This window comes from Balaenoptera acutorostrata, chromosome X (assembly GCF_949987535.1).
Source record: "Balaenoptera acutorostrata chromosome X, mBalAcu1.1, whole genome shotgun sequence".
NCBI classification, from domain to species: domain Eukaryota; kingdom Metazoa; phylum Chordata; class Mammalia; order Artiodactyla; family Balaenopteridae; genus Balaenoptera; species Balaenoptera acutorostrata.
In genome coordinates this window covers 55,651,012-55,664,364 of record NC_080085.1, presented here as the reverse complement: position 1 = coordinate 55,664,364, position 13,353 = coordinate 55,651,012, and the positions used below count along the sequence as shown (strand labels likewise).

The 13,353-nt window shown below is 44.5% G+C and overlaps 1 protein-coding gene across 1 annotated transcript in view; it reads right to left on the bottom strand.

Annotated features, from left to right (window-relative positions):
- The window catches only part of MSN (moesin), a 66,578-nt gene that overhangs the window by 13,913 nt on the left and 39,312 nt on the right, over window positions 1-13,353 (bottom strand). Inside the window, exons 2-4 of the mRNA XM_057537908.1 lie at window positions 11,012-11,095; window positions 1,866-1,961; window positions 446-720 (exon numbers count right to left, since the gene is read on the bottom strand). Of these exons, the coding sequence (XP_057393891.1) occupies window positions 446-720; window positions 1,866-1,961; window positions 11,012-11,095 (455 nt within the window). The remainder of the gene's footprint in view (window positions 1-445; window positions 721-1,865; window positions 1,962-11,011; window positions 11,096-13,353) is intronic.

Sequence of the window (13,353 nt, the reverse complement as noted above, 5' to 3'; positions counted from 1 at the left end):
TTTACAAAAGCAGAAATCTCTGTACACTGGTTATCAATATTAAAAGACTGTTTGAGCTCCCCACATCCTTGGCTTAAGTATTTCTCACTCCTATGAACCTCTGATATAAGAGGTCTAAATCAGTGAAAAGGATTGAGAAAATGGAACCGGGGCAAGGAGAATCAATCCATCTCTGGTTCTCTATATAAGCACCTGTTTACAGGGTAATGAAGTCCTGTAATTAGGCAAACAGAGGAGGAAAAAAAGCTTTTTATTTTGAGAACCAGAGAAATAACAACAGGGTATGGTGCCATATGCAAATGTGTCTGTCTGAGCAGCATAACACGGTCTTCAGACAGACCCTAGTGGAGAGGGACAGATCTGGCAACCCCTGTATAATAGGGATCAGTCAGCTTTGGGCTGCAGCCCACTCTGACCAGGGCAGATGGCCAGTACATCACCTCACCTCTGTGGCAGCAACTTGTCCCCGGCCAAGTAGCCAGACTTGTGGACTTCCTTATTGAAGTCACCATACTTGGACTGGACAGCATAGGAGGCCAGCAACACAGCAGTCTCAGGTGGGCAGTAAATATCATCATTGAGAATGCCCTCCTTCACTTGCAGGAAGAATAGTCGCTGTGTGATGTCCTGGATCAATTCCTCGGATACATCCTCAGGGTAGAACTTAGCCCGGAACTTGAAGAGCAGGGGGCTTTCCTTCCGCACATCCTGGGCAGTCACCTGGGAGCAGCAAGGGGTTATGGGCTCTCAAAAAATAGACTTTAGGGGTGGGGGAGTGGCTGTAGGGTGGGAAGAAGACACTGAAAAGTCATCAATTTGGATAATCCCAAAGAGCTGGGTGGCAATTCTCCTGGTAATTCAGAAAAGAGACACATTACTTTCATTGGGGACCCAATCCCATATCCATAATTGCTTCCTGTTGGGAATTTCTTCCTGAAATAACCTAACACCCACTGATAGTCATAAGCCCTTAAGCCATCATCATCTGACAATATATCCAGCTGCCCCCACGTTCTGAAAGTAGGCTTAAGAAACTCCTCTTTTAAGGCTCCCCCAACTCCATAAATCAGCAAAGTAAAGACTAGGATGTATGACTGAGGTCTGGGAATTGGCTATAGGCAAAAGCACAAATCAGACTGTCTTTTAAAGCCTGAAATTGGCTATTAGCGGCTCCACATTTTTCCAGCAGAAGTCTCCACTCTTTGTGAAAAGAAGACTCTGCCAGCAGAAGGTGGGGCACCCATCCCCTAGACACTGTCAGGAAAATAAGCCATAGGACAATATGGAGACCTCCAAGGACAAAGTCAGCCAGTTTGAGGATAATGAGATGGAGAACTGCCATGTTCCTGCAGAGATGCTGCTTGGAGGTGGAGAGTTTCAATGGACCTATACTTAAACCATCCCACTTGGAATTCAACTGAGATAGAAAATCAAGAAAGAAGGACACATCTGTATGGGGCTCAGGTATCAGTTGACAGGCAAGAAAAGGGACAAGATAAGATTATGAGACTTTCAAGATTCTTTCCAGTTTAATAGTCTATGACTCTCTGTTTAACAAATTTTCTAAAGCCCTTCAGTTTGGAAAGGAAAAAAGGATACCAATCCCCTCCTGAAGAACTACTAATGGCTATGGTCCATAAGTGGGTCCCATCCTCCTTGGACACTGGCCATTCTCGCTGTTAGGAGTCCAAGTGGAGACAGCAAGAGATCTGCCCTTATTCTGATCTAGTGGTCGATCAGAATTTTTCACTCATGAAAAACTGAGCCCTAGATGCCCTGCATTTGCCAGCGAACACATTTTACACCCCTGAGAAAGATCTGGTAGAGGAGTGAATTCCAAACCTGACAATGGGATAAGCGATTACCTTCTTATTGAGTTTTAGCCAAGTAGAGAAACCCTTAGTGTCCTGGTACTGCAGACCAAAAAACCAAACTTCCCTCAGGCCGATAGTTTTCACCACCTGAAAGACAAAACACAAAACGACCACTAGTTGAATGCCTACCTTGTGCCAGGCACAGAGGACAGAAATGTGGAGCCCACATGGTCCCAGGGTCTGGCAAGAAAATATACTTGGGCAGGAGCTAAGAAACGATGTCAACATCTCTCTGAACAAAGTACTTTCACTGAGGTAGGGACTGGATCGATTACTTATAAGCACGACCACACACCAATAACTTGATATCCATTATCTCCTTGAATTTTCACAATAGCCCTATGATATAATTACAATTGGGCCCATTTTATAGATAATAAAAGTAAGGTTCAGAAGTGAAGGTTCAGTTAGTAAGTAGCAGAGTCAGGTCTGTTTGACTACAAACCCATTCAAATCCAGTGCTTTCTGCCACCCCCCCACCCCCCCCCCCTCAATTATGCCATGCAGCTTCACACACCCAGGATGGATTAAAAGCTGAAGGTAAAAACTGTTGGTTTAAATCCTGAATCGTGTTCTCCTGGATTACTTCTTTATGTTTAGCAACTAGGAATAATGCCCACACCCTTCAGAATGAATCCTATTTACAATGTCCAAATAAAGAATGTTTGAGGAGACAGAGCAGGGACTGGGGTATCTATACACCCCAAAGCTGTGCTGTGCCTAGGGGCTGAGATGCTTCTTTCCAGTCCTGATTAGAGTTCAGTCATGATTCCCCTTTACCACTCACACAGGTTGAGAGTGGGAATGAGGGTGGAAACAGGGTGAGTACCTCAGTGTAGTAGCTGAGGGGCCCCGTGGTGTTCTGGGCATCTTGGCTGAGCAGTGGGCAGGAAAGGGAGGCCAGCCAGGAGAAGACAGATGGGGTCTGTTTTCCAGTCCCTGACATTAGCATGTAAATAGTTCTGGCTGGTGGCTCAAACCCAGCATGCCCACCACTGGGGATAGAGGCAATAAAGCTGAGCCACATCCTAATGAGGTCACGCTGGCATCAGAGTCTTCTTTATATTTTCTTCTATTGGGGGGGGGGGTGCTGGCGGGGGGTGGTTGAGGTGAAGAAATGTACCTGGACTTAGAAACAGGTAACCAGGACCCAGTGTTGCTTATGTCTTCCCTGTGAATAAATCAGTATATCCCCTCAAAACGCACACATGCACGCTCACACACACACACACACACACACACACACACACACACACACACTGCACTGTATCCAAAGTCTGCACTACACATCCAAGGCCAGGCCCCATAGTCACTCCCAGAGCTTACAATCTAGAGCTTCAGAGGTCCCAAGGAAAAAGTAGATCATGTTTATTAAAGTACCTGTTATGTGCCAGGTACCAAACACTGAACAACCATGAGATAGCTATTATCTCCATTTTATAAATGAGGAAAATAAGGCTTAGAGAGGCAACCTGTCTAAAACTGCAGAGCCTAGACTAGAATCCTAATTGTATGACTCCAAAACCTATACCCTTTTCTTTTGCATGCTATCTCCTAATGCCAAGGGCTCAAAGGATCTTAGAAGCTCTGGGGTTCCCAAGTGACTAACTCCCTTGTCTCTCTTTTGGCCCAGATATCCCAGCCAGACAATGAACTTTGACTACCTCTGCATCTAGATATAGTTCCTGGCTTTCCCACTAGACTCAATCAACAACAGCTTTGGAGAGAAGCCATATCCCGAGGTCATTAACCTTCATTGCTCACCAGGGTATGCATGGTGATCGCCCTTCCCTTTCTAGCTTGAATCAGGTATCAGAAAACCTCAGTGGAAGTCTCAATTCTGTCTCCAACTTGCTGTGTGATCTTAAGGTACCATATTTCCCTATCTGGGCCTCAGCTTCCTCATCTATCCAGCTTCCCCATCTACTACGAATGGTGTGGCTTAAACGACCTCTTTCTGCTCTCAAGTTCTACCATTCTACTAATTAGGTTATTTGTAAATGACCAAGAAATACAACCCCATTTCCCACCTACCTCTTGCCAACTTGGGTAACTAGGAACATGCTTAGAAAAAATAAATGAAGGAAGGTGCATGGTATGAGGAAAGATCAAAAGACGTCCAGGATTCAATGGCAAGGTGAGTCCTTGAGTCTAAGTCAATAGGCAGTAGGAATTACCAGTTTTTAGATGACAACAAAGTAGTCATGTTGAAATGTGATTTTGGCTTTTTTTGCAGAGGATAGAGGGAGAGTATGTGGACAGGAAAGATTTTTTTAAAGCACCTCTTATCTCATCCTATATCTAAGATAGGGCCTAATTAACAATTCTAATGGTTTTTCACAAGGCTGCAAAATAATAATGTGCCAAGGTACAATTGGTGGAAAGAAATAAGTTCCAAGAAACAATTCAGCCCCAAGAGAGAAAGGGACCCACTGAAGATGTTGAAAATGGACCATTAGAGCCAGGATGCTAGGTCACGGCAGGGCAGACTGGGAACAGAACTAGTAGGGCAGCAACTGGTTTTTGCCTGTACCAATGGTACAGCTGTAGAGGCTCAGAGACCCCAGAACTAAAAGGGAGTGAGGAAGGCACGGACTACACAGCCAGTCCCATAGGTCCCAGGAGTAAGTTCCTTAGCCTCTTCTTGCACCATGTTGTCTGTTTCACTAGTGGGATGGGTAGGGGTTGATGAGAAGAGGATCATGGGAGCCAAAACAGTTCCAGGATCTAGAGTATCTCTGAGGATAAAGTAATAGCTAAAGCGATATCAAAAGAAAGATCAGCAAGGCATTTTAATCTCTCTGAGCACTGCCTCTTCCCTTATGAATACAGAGAAATCAGATGTATATAAATTTTCCACTTCCTTAGGCTGTAGGGCTTGGAGAGATGAGCAATGTCTCTTAGCCTCCACTGAAGTCCTAAAGTGAGGAAGTGAGGGTGTGGGGGGAAGGAAGTATGGTCTGAAGTCAGAATCAAGACTGAAAAAGAACAAAGGATAAAACAGATGACCCCTGGACCCCAGGCTATAAGGAAAACTCCAATTAAGGTCCACAGGGCGCTGGGAATCACTTGATCAGGCAACTCTTGGCCCCATTTCAAAGTCCTGAAATATGGAAATGAGGCCAAGCTTAGCTTGCTTCCAGCTTTGCCTCCAGCTGAGACCTTACTCCAGAGGAAACAGAAACCTCGTTTTCTAGTGGGAAAGAGTATCTAGGTCCCAGTTCCAGGAACATCTGTGGCTCCAGTGACGGGTCCTTACCATTCCACTCTGAGAAATGGCTGCATCCCTGAGAAAAAAATGTCTTTCTTTGCTCCCTTTGATTCCAGAGAGCCAGCTCATCTGGCCTGAGCTAGTATTTCTCAAAGCTGCCGTGGAAGAAATCCTTAAGCAGCAGAAGATAATGAATGCATATACCCGGGGGACGGGGGTGGGGTGGGGTGGGGGTGGCAGCGTGAGATACAAGAAGATGGCTGCAAGCCACAATTTTTTTGAAGCCTGAAGCTTTAACCTTAATCATTTGTGCAAATTTTACTTTCTACTCCTTAAATATCCATGTTTTAATAATGAAATAGATATTATCTACAAGTAAAACTGATGCGCCAAGATACTAAATCACATCCATCTCACGGCTCTGTGTACCTCCTGGAACCTGCCACATTCACCTAGAGGGGCTAGGACTTCAGTTTGTAAGACACTGGCTGTGGATTCTATTCAGCCACACAATAGAAATCCCCCAAACAGACTGGAGCATTGCAGGATCCAAGCAGCATAAACTAGAAAACTGGGGTCCAGTGAGGGAAAGAGATTTGCCTCTGAGAAAATCCTCACTAATTACCAGGAGCATCTGGATGTAAGCAAGAACTCCCTTTTGCCTCTCTTTTGCATGTGAAAGCTACTTACGTCTGAGGTCTGGGGAGGGGAGGGGAGATTAGGTCAATTCTGGAAACCAAAGCCCCCCTCCTCATATCCTTTATGCATCTATCTGAGTAAACAAACTAGTGACATAAGCAGTCACTTCAGAAGCCCAGAGCAGGATTGGGAAGCAAGGTTTGAGCCTCAAGAGGAAAACTGCATGAGAAATTATGTGCAAAACTGCACCAAAGCCCAAACACCTGAGGCCCACTGAGATCCCATTACAGGCTTGGCAGCAGCTGCATCAGCCACCCACCTGAAAGCAAATCAGTACACAACTGGAAAATTCCAGGAGGGCTGCCACCATCGCTGCTTCTGCTACCCCACACTGCCTGTGCCCAAGTCGCCACCTGCTCTGTAACACAGAACCCATTCAGCTAGGGTTCTAAGTTTAGGGACCAAACTTTGTTCTTAGAATGGAAACAGGCAAATAAAGAGGAGGTCACAGAGGACACAGCTGACAAAAGGCACTGGGAAAATTGCAAATGCTATAAGCTTTGGTTCAAGCCACTATACTACTTCTTAGCTATCTGACCTTAAACAGGTCTTTTCCCCTCTCCAAGCCTCAGTTCATCATCTATAAGATGGGGATACTATTATTATAATAATAGATATTAGTTATTTTATAAAACAAAAATGGTAAAAAAGAGAAGAAGGGATTGCTGCCTTCAATGCAGAGTCGACAAGTCCTAAGGCCTTCACTGAGCCAGAAAAGCATCCTGATTTCATGGCTCCCTTATCTGAACTCCCAGGGGAAATTCCACCCACTTATTTAGCCCTTAATAAGAATAAGCAACATTAGAATGCCTGCTATGCACCAGGCACTTTACTTACTCAAGGATTAAATAAGACTACAAAATCTCTAAGATTAGTGTGATTACTATTTTACTGAGGAAAGTAAAGTCCTAAGAGGCTAAACAAGCCATCCAAGGTCACACAGCTGAATATCAGGACAGAATTTGAACCCAAGGCTGACACCAAATCCCATGCTCTATATACCACCTCTATACACAACCTGAGCCTCAAGGGTGTTTGTTTCATTCAATGTGAGAGGAGAGTTGCATGTACTTTTCTCTGTTTCCATAGGTGAGTAACTCCAAGTTCCTTAAGGACAGAGATGGTGTTTGATAGGTCTAGAGATTCTCCTAGAGACACAGTAGACCTTCAGTCAATACTGAATCAGTCAATGAACAGATGAATGAATGGATGGATGCTCTGAGATTCCACCTCTCTTCTAGAGCTCAAAACCTTAAGTGGAGGGGGCAGGTAGAGCTAGAATAGAGCTAGAGCTAGAGACCACGGCTGAGGAGAAGCCAGGCAGAGGGTTCTTAAAGTGGAACTTATTATGGCAGCACTGCCCCTTAGTGGCACCTAGGTAATCAAGAGCCCTCGGAAGAACCTCACGCTTTAGAAGTGGGGCTAAGTGACAAAATTGCTGTAACAAAATGTGTTCTCTCTCCTCCTTAGCTGTGAACACACTCACAAGAACGAACAAAGGCAAACGGGAAGAACTATGGGCCCCACTTCCCTTTCCCACCAGGCCTTGTAACTCCTCAAGCTATGGCTTCCCATTGTTGCCTGTTATTTATCACTGGTGCCAAGGAGGGTGCTTCCTCTCCAGTCAGCTTCCTCTCTGGTCATCAGCCAGACAACTGCTGGATTCCAGGATGGCCCCAGAGCTTCTGTCAATTCCTCCCAAGGAGTCCAGCTCCTTCCTCCTAGGCCCCTGATCTCACTGAATGATGGATCTCAAAGGTCAGACAGAATGGACTTCCTTCCTTATGCCTCATCAACTTAGAGAGAGGGAAGAAGGGAAGAGATCAAATCCCCCAATGGCCTGTGAACACGCACCTCTGAGGATTTCCATCCAGACCGGCCTTGGCCCCGAGAGTGCCATATGCTCAATTCTGTGTCAGAGTTCAATTTTTTTTTCCTGTAGTTTTCACCTATGGGGTCCCAGCTCTGCTCCTTCTGACCTCACAGAACATGATTGCCCCCTCCTTCCTACAACAGCCCCTCAGTGATCTCAAGACAGAGAATACATCTTCTCTTGAGTCTTCTCCAAGCCAAACAGGCTCATTCACCCCAAACAGAGTAGCACAGTAGGGAAAAGTATAGTTTTACAGTCAGAGCTATATTTGAAACTCTGTATCACAATTTACTAACTACATAACCTAGAGTGTGTTTTTTCACCTCTCATAGGCAGGGTCACTACAAGGATTAAAACAAGGTTAGTCCATAGTAGGTGCTCACTAAATCATATTTCTCAAAACAACACTGATCTTCCTGGTCGGAAATCATGAACTTCCTGGTTTCCTCCCTTTCCTCTCCCCAACCAGTATGAAAGACTCAAGTCTTTCAAGGGCTTTTTTGGGGAAGCAGTAGCTTTCAGAACTAGCACACCAATCTGGCCAGGGCTCCCTACCAACTGGGCTTCCCTCAGAACCACACCCACAGTACACAAACCAAACCAACACTAACAAAGAACTATCCGGCCCTGTGGCTTTTCAAAGTTAATAAACCCCTTTGTTCAAGTATTTTTCTGCTCTAGGCTCTAAATTATGCCTTCCTCACCCTCCACAGCTACGCCCTCCAATGCAAATGGACAAAGCCCCCAGTGTTGAAGGCAGGGAACGGTGTCATTTGTTTGAGAGAGGTGGGGTATAGAACCAGGGCTCTGGGAAGGCGTCTGGGTAGAGGCCAAGGGAGTCTCTGGTACCCAGCTGGACTATAAAATCCACATTGGCTGATACTCTCCTCTCTACAGCTGCTGCCCAGAATGATACTGCTGTCTGAAGCAAAGGGCCCAACAGCCTACGTATGGTATGGACACCTTCTCCCTTTTGTCCCAGAGACAGTAGAAGCCTACCTAGGAAGAGTTGTCCCCCCGCCAGGTATCCTTCCCCTCCCCACGCCCTGGCATATGCCAATTGCAGATCATACTCAAGTGAAGCATTTCCCTCCTTTTTACAGAAAGGGGTCATCTGAAATCCAAATAGTGGGGTTAGAAATGGGAAAGAAAAGATATGGAATACAGAAATAAATGCCAGAGATAAATTTCTGAGAGATAACCAAATTTGAGATATCAGTTAGACAGTGTACAGATGGGGAAACTGAGGCCCAAAGAGGGGAAAGTTTTGTGTAAGGTATCAGGAGAGTTAGTGGTAGAGCCAGGCCTAAGGCCCAAAATTTCCAACTTTCTATCCAGTGCCCTTTCAACTTCACCAGGCTGTCCCTTGAAAAGCTTTCCAATATAAAACCTGCATGCAAAGGGAGAATGCAAAACCTTAATGTAATCAAAATGCATTCAGTCATTCCAGACTAGCATTGTAATCACTTGTGAACTATGTGAATGTCAGCACATTAATTGTAGTAAATGTGTGTTTAAATGTTCCTCTGACTAATTTGTCTTTTGTAGATTAAATATCAATGACTACCTTTCACCATTCGATACAAAACAAACTCCAGAGAAGAAGCAAGTTCTAGCTAGATCCAAAGTTAGATATGCTGAGGATCTTCAAGCCCATCTCCCAACTCTAGCTGATTAATGAGACAAGAAGTGTCGCAGCATTTGGAAGCTATCATTTATTACATCTCTACTACATGCCAGATGCTTCACATAACACTCACTTCTCTATTTGTATTTTCTTATTGCCTTTCTCTCCTATTTCTAATTTATCCTTTTGTATCCTTATAAACCACCGTAACAAGTTTTCTGAGTAGCAAGTGAGATACAAATAACATACTCTTTCATAACCTCACAAAAAGCCTGTGAGGTAGGTATTAGACCCACTTTTGGGGGGCAGGGACAGGAGAGGAATGAGACTACCAACCCAGAAAGGTTCAATAATTTTCCCAAGGCCTAGCTACGAATATGAAGATTTTGTTTCCCCATCTGTAAAATGGGGCCAGTACTAATTCCTGCATTCATTGGGCCTTGTGATAGTCAAATGATATGGTACACAAAATGTCTGTCACAGTACCTGACATACTGTAAGCCCTGGACAAATGTTAACTTTCATCTGTAATAGCCATAGACAACAATTTTCCCACTCTACCACATGACATCAGGGACTCAGGAGACATGCCCAAGCTGTCCTCACATTTCTAGGCATATTTTCCTTCTTTTTACATAGAGATCTGAATGGAAAACAGCCTTGCACCATCCCCATCTCCATCCTCTCCCCTCACCAGTCAGGAGTATTCATAGTAACAGAATGATCTCATTTGAATATAATCTCCTTCTTCCTTTCCCTTCCCAACTCTGGGTAAGCTCTCAGACAGCATAGGTACTCAGAGAGCAAAGGAGAAAGGGAAGCAAGAGGGCCTGGGAAATCTATTAAGGGGACATGCGGTCCCAACATCCAGGACAATGTTAGACTCCCACCTCACCAGAGGCGGGTGTGGAAATAGGATAATGGCCCACCTGGAGGGATTCCAATCTCTGGAAATGGGAACCCCATTTTTACTCCTAGAAGTCTGGTCACAGATGGCACACTCCTTTGGCCCCTGGAGCGTCTTTGAATGCTAATAGATTCTGTGGCCCCCACCTGGCTATTATATAGCACACCCCTTTTGACAATGGTGACTCACAGCGAAGGAACACCCCTTGGATTGGAGATGGGAATGACCACTTCAGCATTATCTCCATGGCATGATTATAGGAGCTGAGGTATCCTCCTATTGCATTCATCACCCCCGGTGGTATCCTAAGTCCCAATATTCCTTGAGGGAAATGTACATAGAGCACACTACTTCAGGGAGAATATGTTGGTTTCTTTCTACTAGGAAGAAAAAACAATGTGACAGAGGCCATGTTGTACAGTGACAAGAACATGGGGTTCAAATACCAGCCAGATACCAGCTGAGTGCAATTAAGTTATTTAATTTCTGAGCATCATCATCAAAATAGAGATCACTTACATCTTTCAGAGTTGAGAGAACGGCTCTGCATGCTGACATTTTAAAAGCATCTAGCACAGTCATATCCCACTCGCTTCTCTTTTCTCCCAGGTTCAGCACCAAGGATAGGATTAATCGGGGCCATCAAGGTGCAGGCTGCCAAAGTTAAACTTTGCCTCCTTCGTTATTAAGGCTGAGGCCAGACTTTGTTTTGACCTATCCTGGAGGAGTGAGTAGGAGAAGAGATTCCCCAAAAGTGGGCATTATGGTGGAAGCTATTGGGAGAAGTGGGGGGCTAAGGAGCAACAAGTCCCTCCCTTACCTGGTCAAACAGCTGCTTGCCAGTGGTGTTGGGCTGAATGGCAAATTCCAGCTCTGCGTCCATGGTGGTCACACGCACATTGATCTAGGATGAGATCAAAGGAGGCAAGTTAGTTGTCTGGCTCTATGCTCAGCAGAGCCTGGGACAAGTCTCTGTTCAAGCACAGGAGAGGGAACTAAGATGCAAGAACCTAAGACATTTAGATACTGGTGTGAAGGAAGGGAGACTATTGAACAAACAATAACCTAGCCCTGCTCCCCACCAGTTTACTGAAGACAAAAAACCCCATAGCTACAGGGCAATGCTTACCAAGGGGCAAACAAATGAATGCAAATCAACCTACTATCAAGAGGAAACAAATGCTGACTGTACTTCTTCCACCTACACCAGCCAGCTCCAAGCCCACAGCATTCTCTCCCCACCTCTGATCTATAGCCTGGATTATCTACAGCACTGATCTTTGCAGAGGCAAGTTAAGGGCAGGATAAAGAACACTGCATTCTAAGCCTAGCATCATAACTGGTTCACTCTACAACCTTGGATAAGTCTTATCCCCTTCCTGGGCCTTAGTTCCCCTCATCTGTGCAAGGGCAGGAGTGCAGGGGGTGGAGGTTGTCAATTACACTAGGCAATCTCCAACAACCATTTCAGTGCTGACGTCTATGGTTCTATATACTGACTTACATTGTTAACACTTCCTGTATTTATGTCTCACTGGTCTCCCTAGGCTCAAGAGAGGAAAGGGGCCTCAACAGAGATAGGTGTGGGCAGCACAGAGGTGCTTGACTTCCCAAAGCAAAGTCAGCAGAGGGAAAAGGAACAGGGACAGGCCCAGATGGAAACACACAGTATTTCACAGGCACTAGAAAAAGTACCCTCTACCTTTAAGAAGAGATCCCCTAGCCAAAGTCAATGATAGCTGAAATTTCATCAATAGAGATATGTTCCTTTGGCTGAAAGCTTGGTGGTAGTGGTAATAGTATTAATAGCAATAATAAGCAGCAGCTTTCATGTATGGAGACTTATTACTCACTAGGCACTTTATATGCACTACCCCATTTAATATCAACAATCACCCTGTGAAGTAGAGAGTATTATCTCCACAGTGGGGATGAAGACTTAGATATTTGCCTAAAGTCACATCACTAGTAAGTGGGGAAGACAGGGTTTGAATTCAGATCTAAGTCCAAGCCTCACAATTTAAACCAATACGCCAAACTCCTCTTACACCAAAGTGTAAAATGTCTCCATTAAAAGAAATCAAAGATTAAGTGTTTTTTTCTGTTGTTGGACATTTTGCTTAAGTAACCTATATGGTATAGCCACAAGATGGCTTGTTACATGGTCATATAAAATATTCATAAAGATTATTTCATGTCCAAGGCAAATACTTCAGTAATATTAAGTAAGGAAGACTAAGCAACAAGATTTCATGAGCTCAACTTTGTAAAAAGTATGCATACAGAGGTTATTGGAACCATACCCAAGTGTTAGTCAGTCTTGGTTTTTGGGTAGTGATCTTATGAGTGCATTCTCCCTTCTTTAAATTAAAAAAAAAAAAACTAATCTACATTTTCTAAGATGCTCACGTATTACTTATACTATTGGGAGGGAACTAAAAATAGAATTGTCAAAGATGCAAATCCCCACGGAGTGGGTAAGAAATTAGGCCTTATCAGTCTTTGACACCTATGGGCCCTTCCTGAGCACAGGGGTCAGCTAGCAGGGAAGAGGGGGCCAGACAGCAATTTTGCCAGCTAAACAATTCTGATGAGGACCAGGCCTGGGGAACAATTTTGTAAATAAATCTCGCCAGGGAGCCAAGGAGGAAATCTATTTCAGGATTGACAATGGGACAGGAAAGGCCATGAAGGCAGGAACAAGTAAGGCAAGTACCCCAGTGGGAGACAACGGGCAGGGTTAGCCACTTTGACTCAGTGTTACCTAGGCTTCCTGCCAATCCAGTGACCTCCATAGAATAGGCCCTCATAAGGTAGGGAGAATGAGGCCCAAAGGGCTGGAATTTGGCCTCAACATCTAGCCTTAAATCACCCTTAAGCTGAGTCAGGGGAGCCCTCAAAACACCAATGACTTGATAGGGATAGGAAAGAGTAGAAAAGGGACAGTGGCCTTTTTAGTACATTGAGAAATTTCATTCTCACCTCAAGGTTTCTGTCTTAATTAGAGTTACCTCTCTAGTATCCAAGACTCAGTGGGTACTCACAAGATATTGGCTAAATGAACAGTACTAAGCAAGGGGATATAAGAGATAAATATAGCATAGTATACAGAATCAGAGGTGGGAACATTTTACATCTTGACATTTTTGTGCCATGGACCTT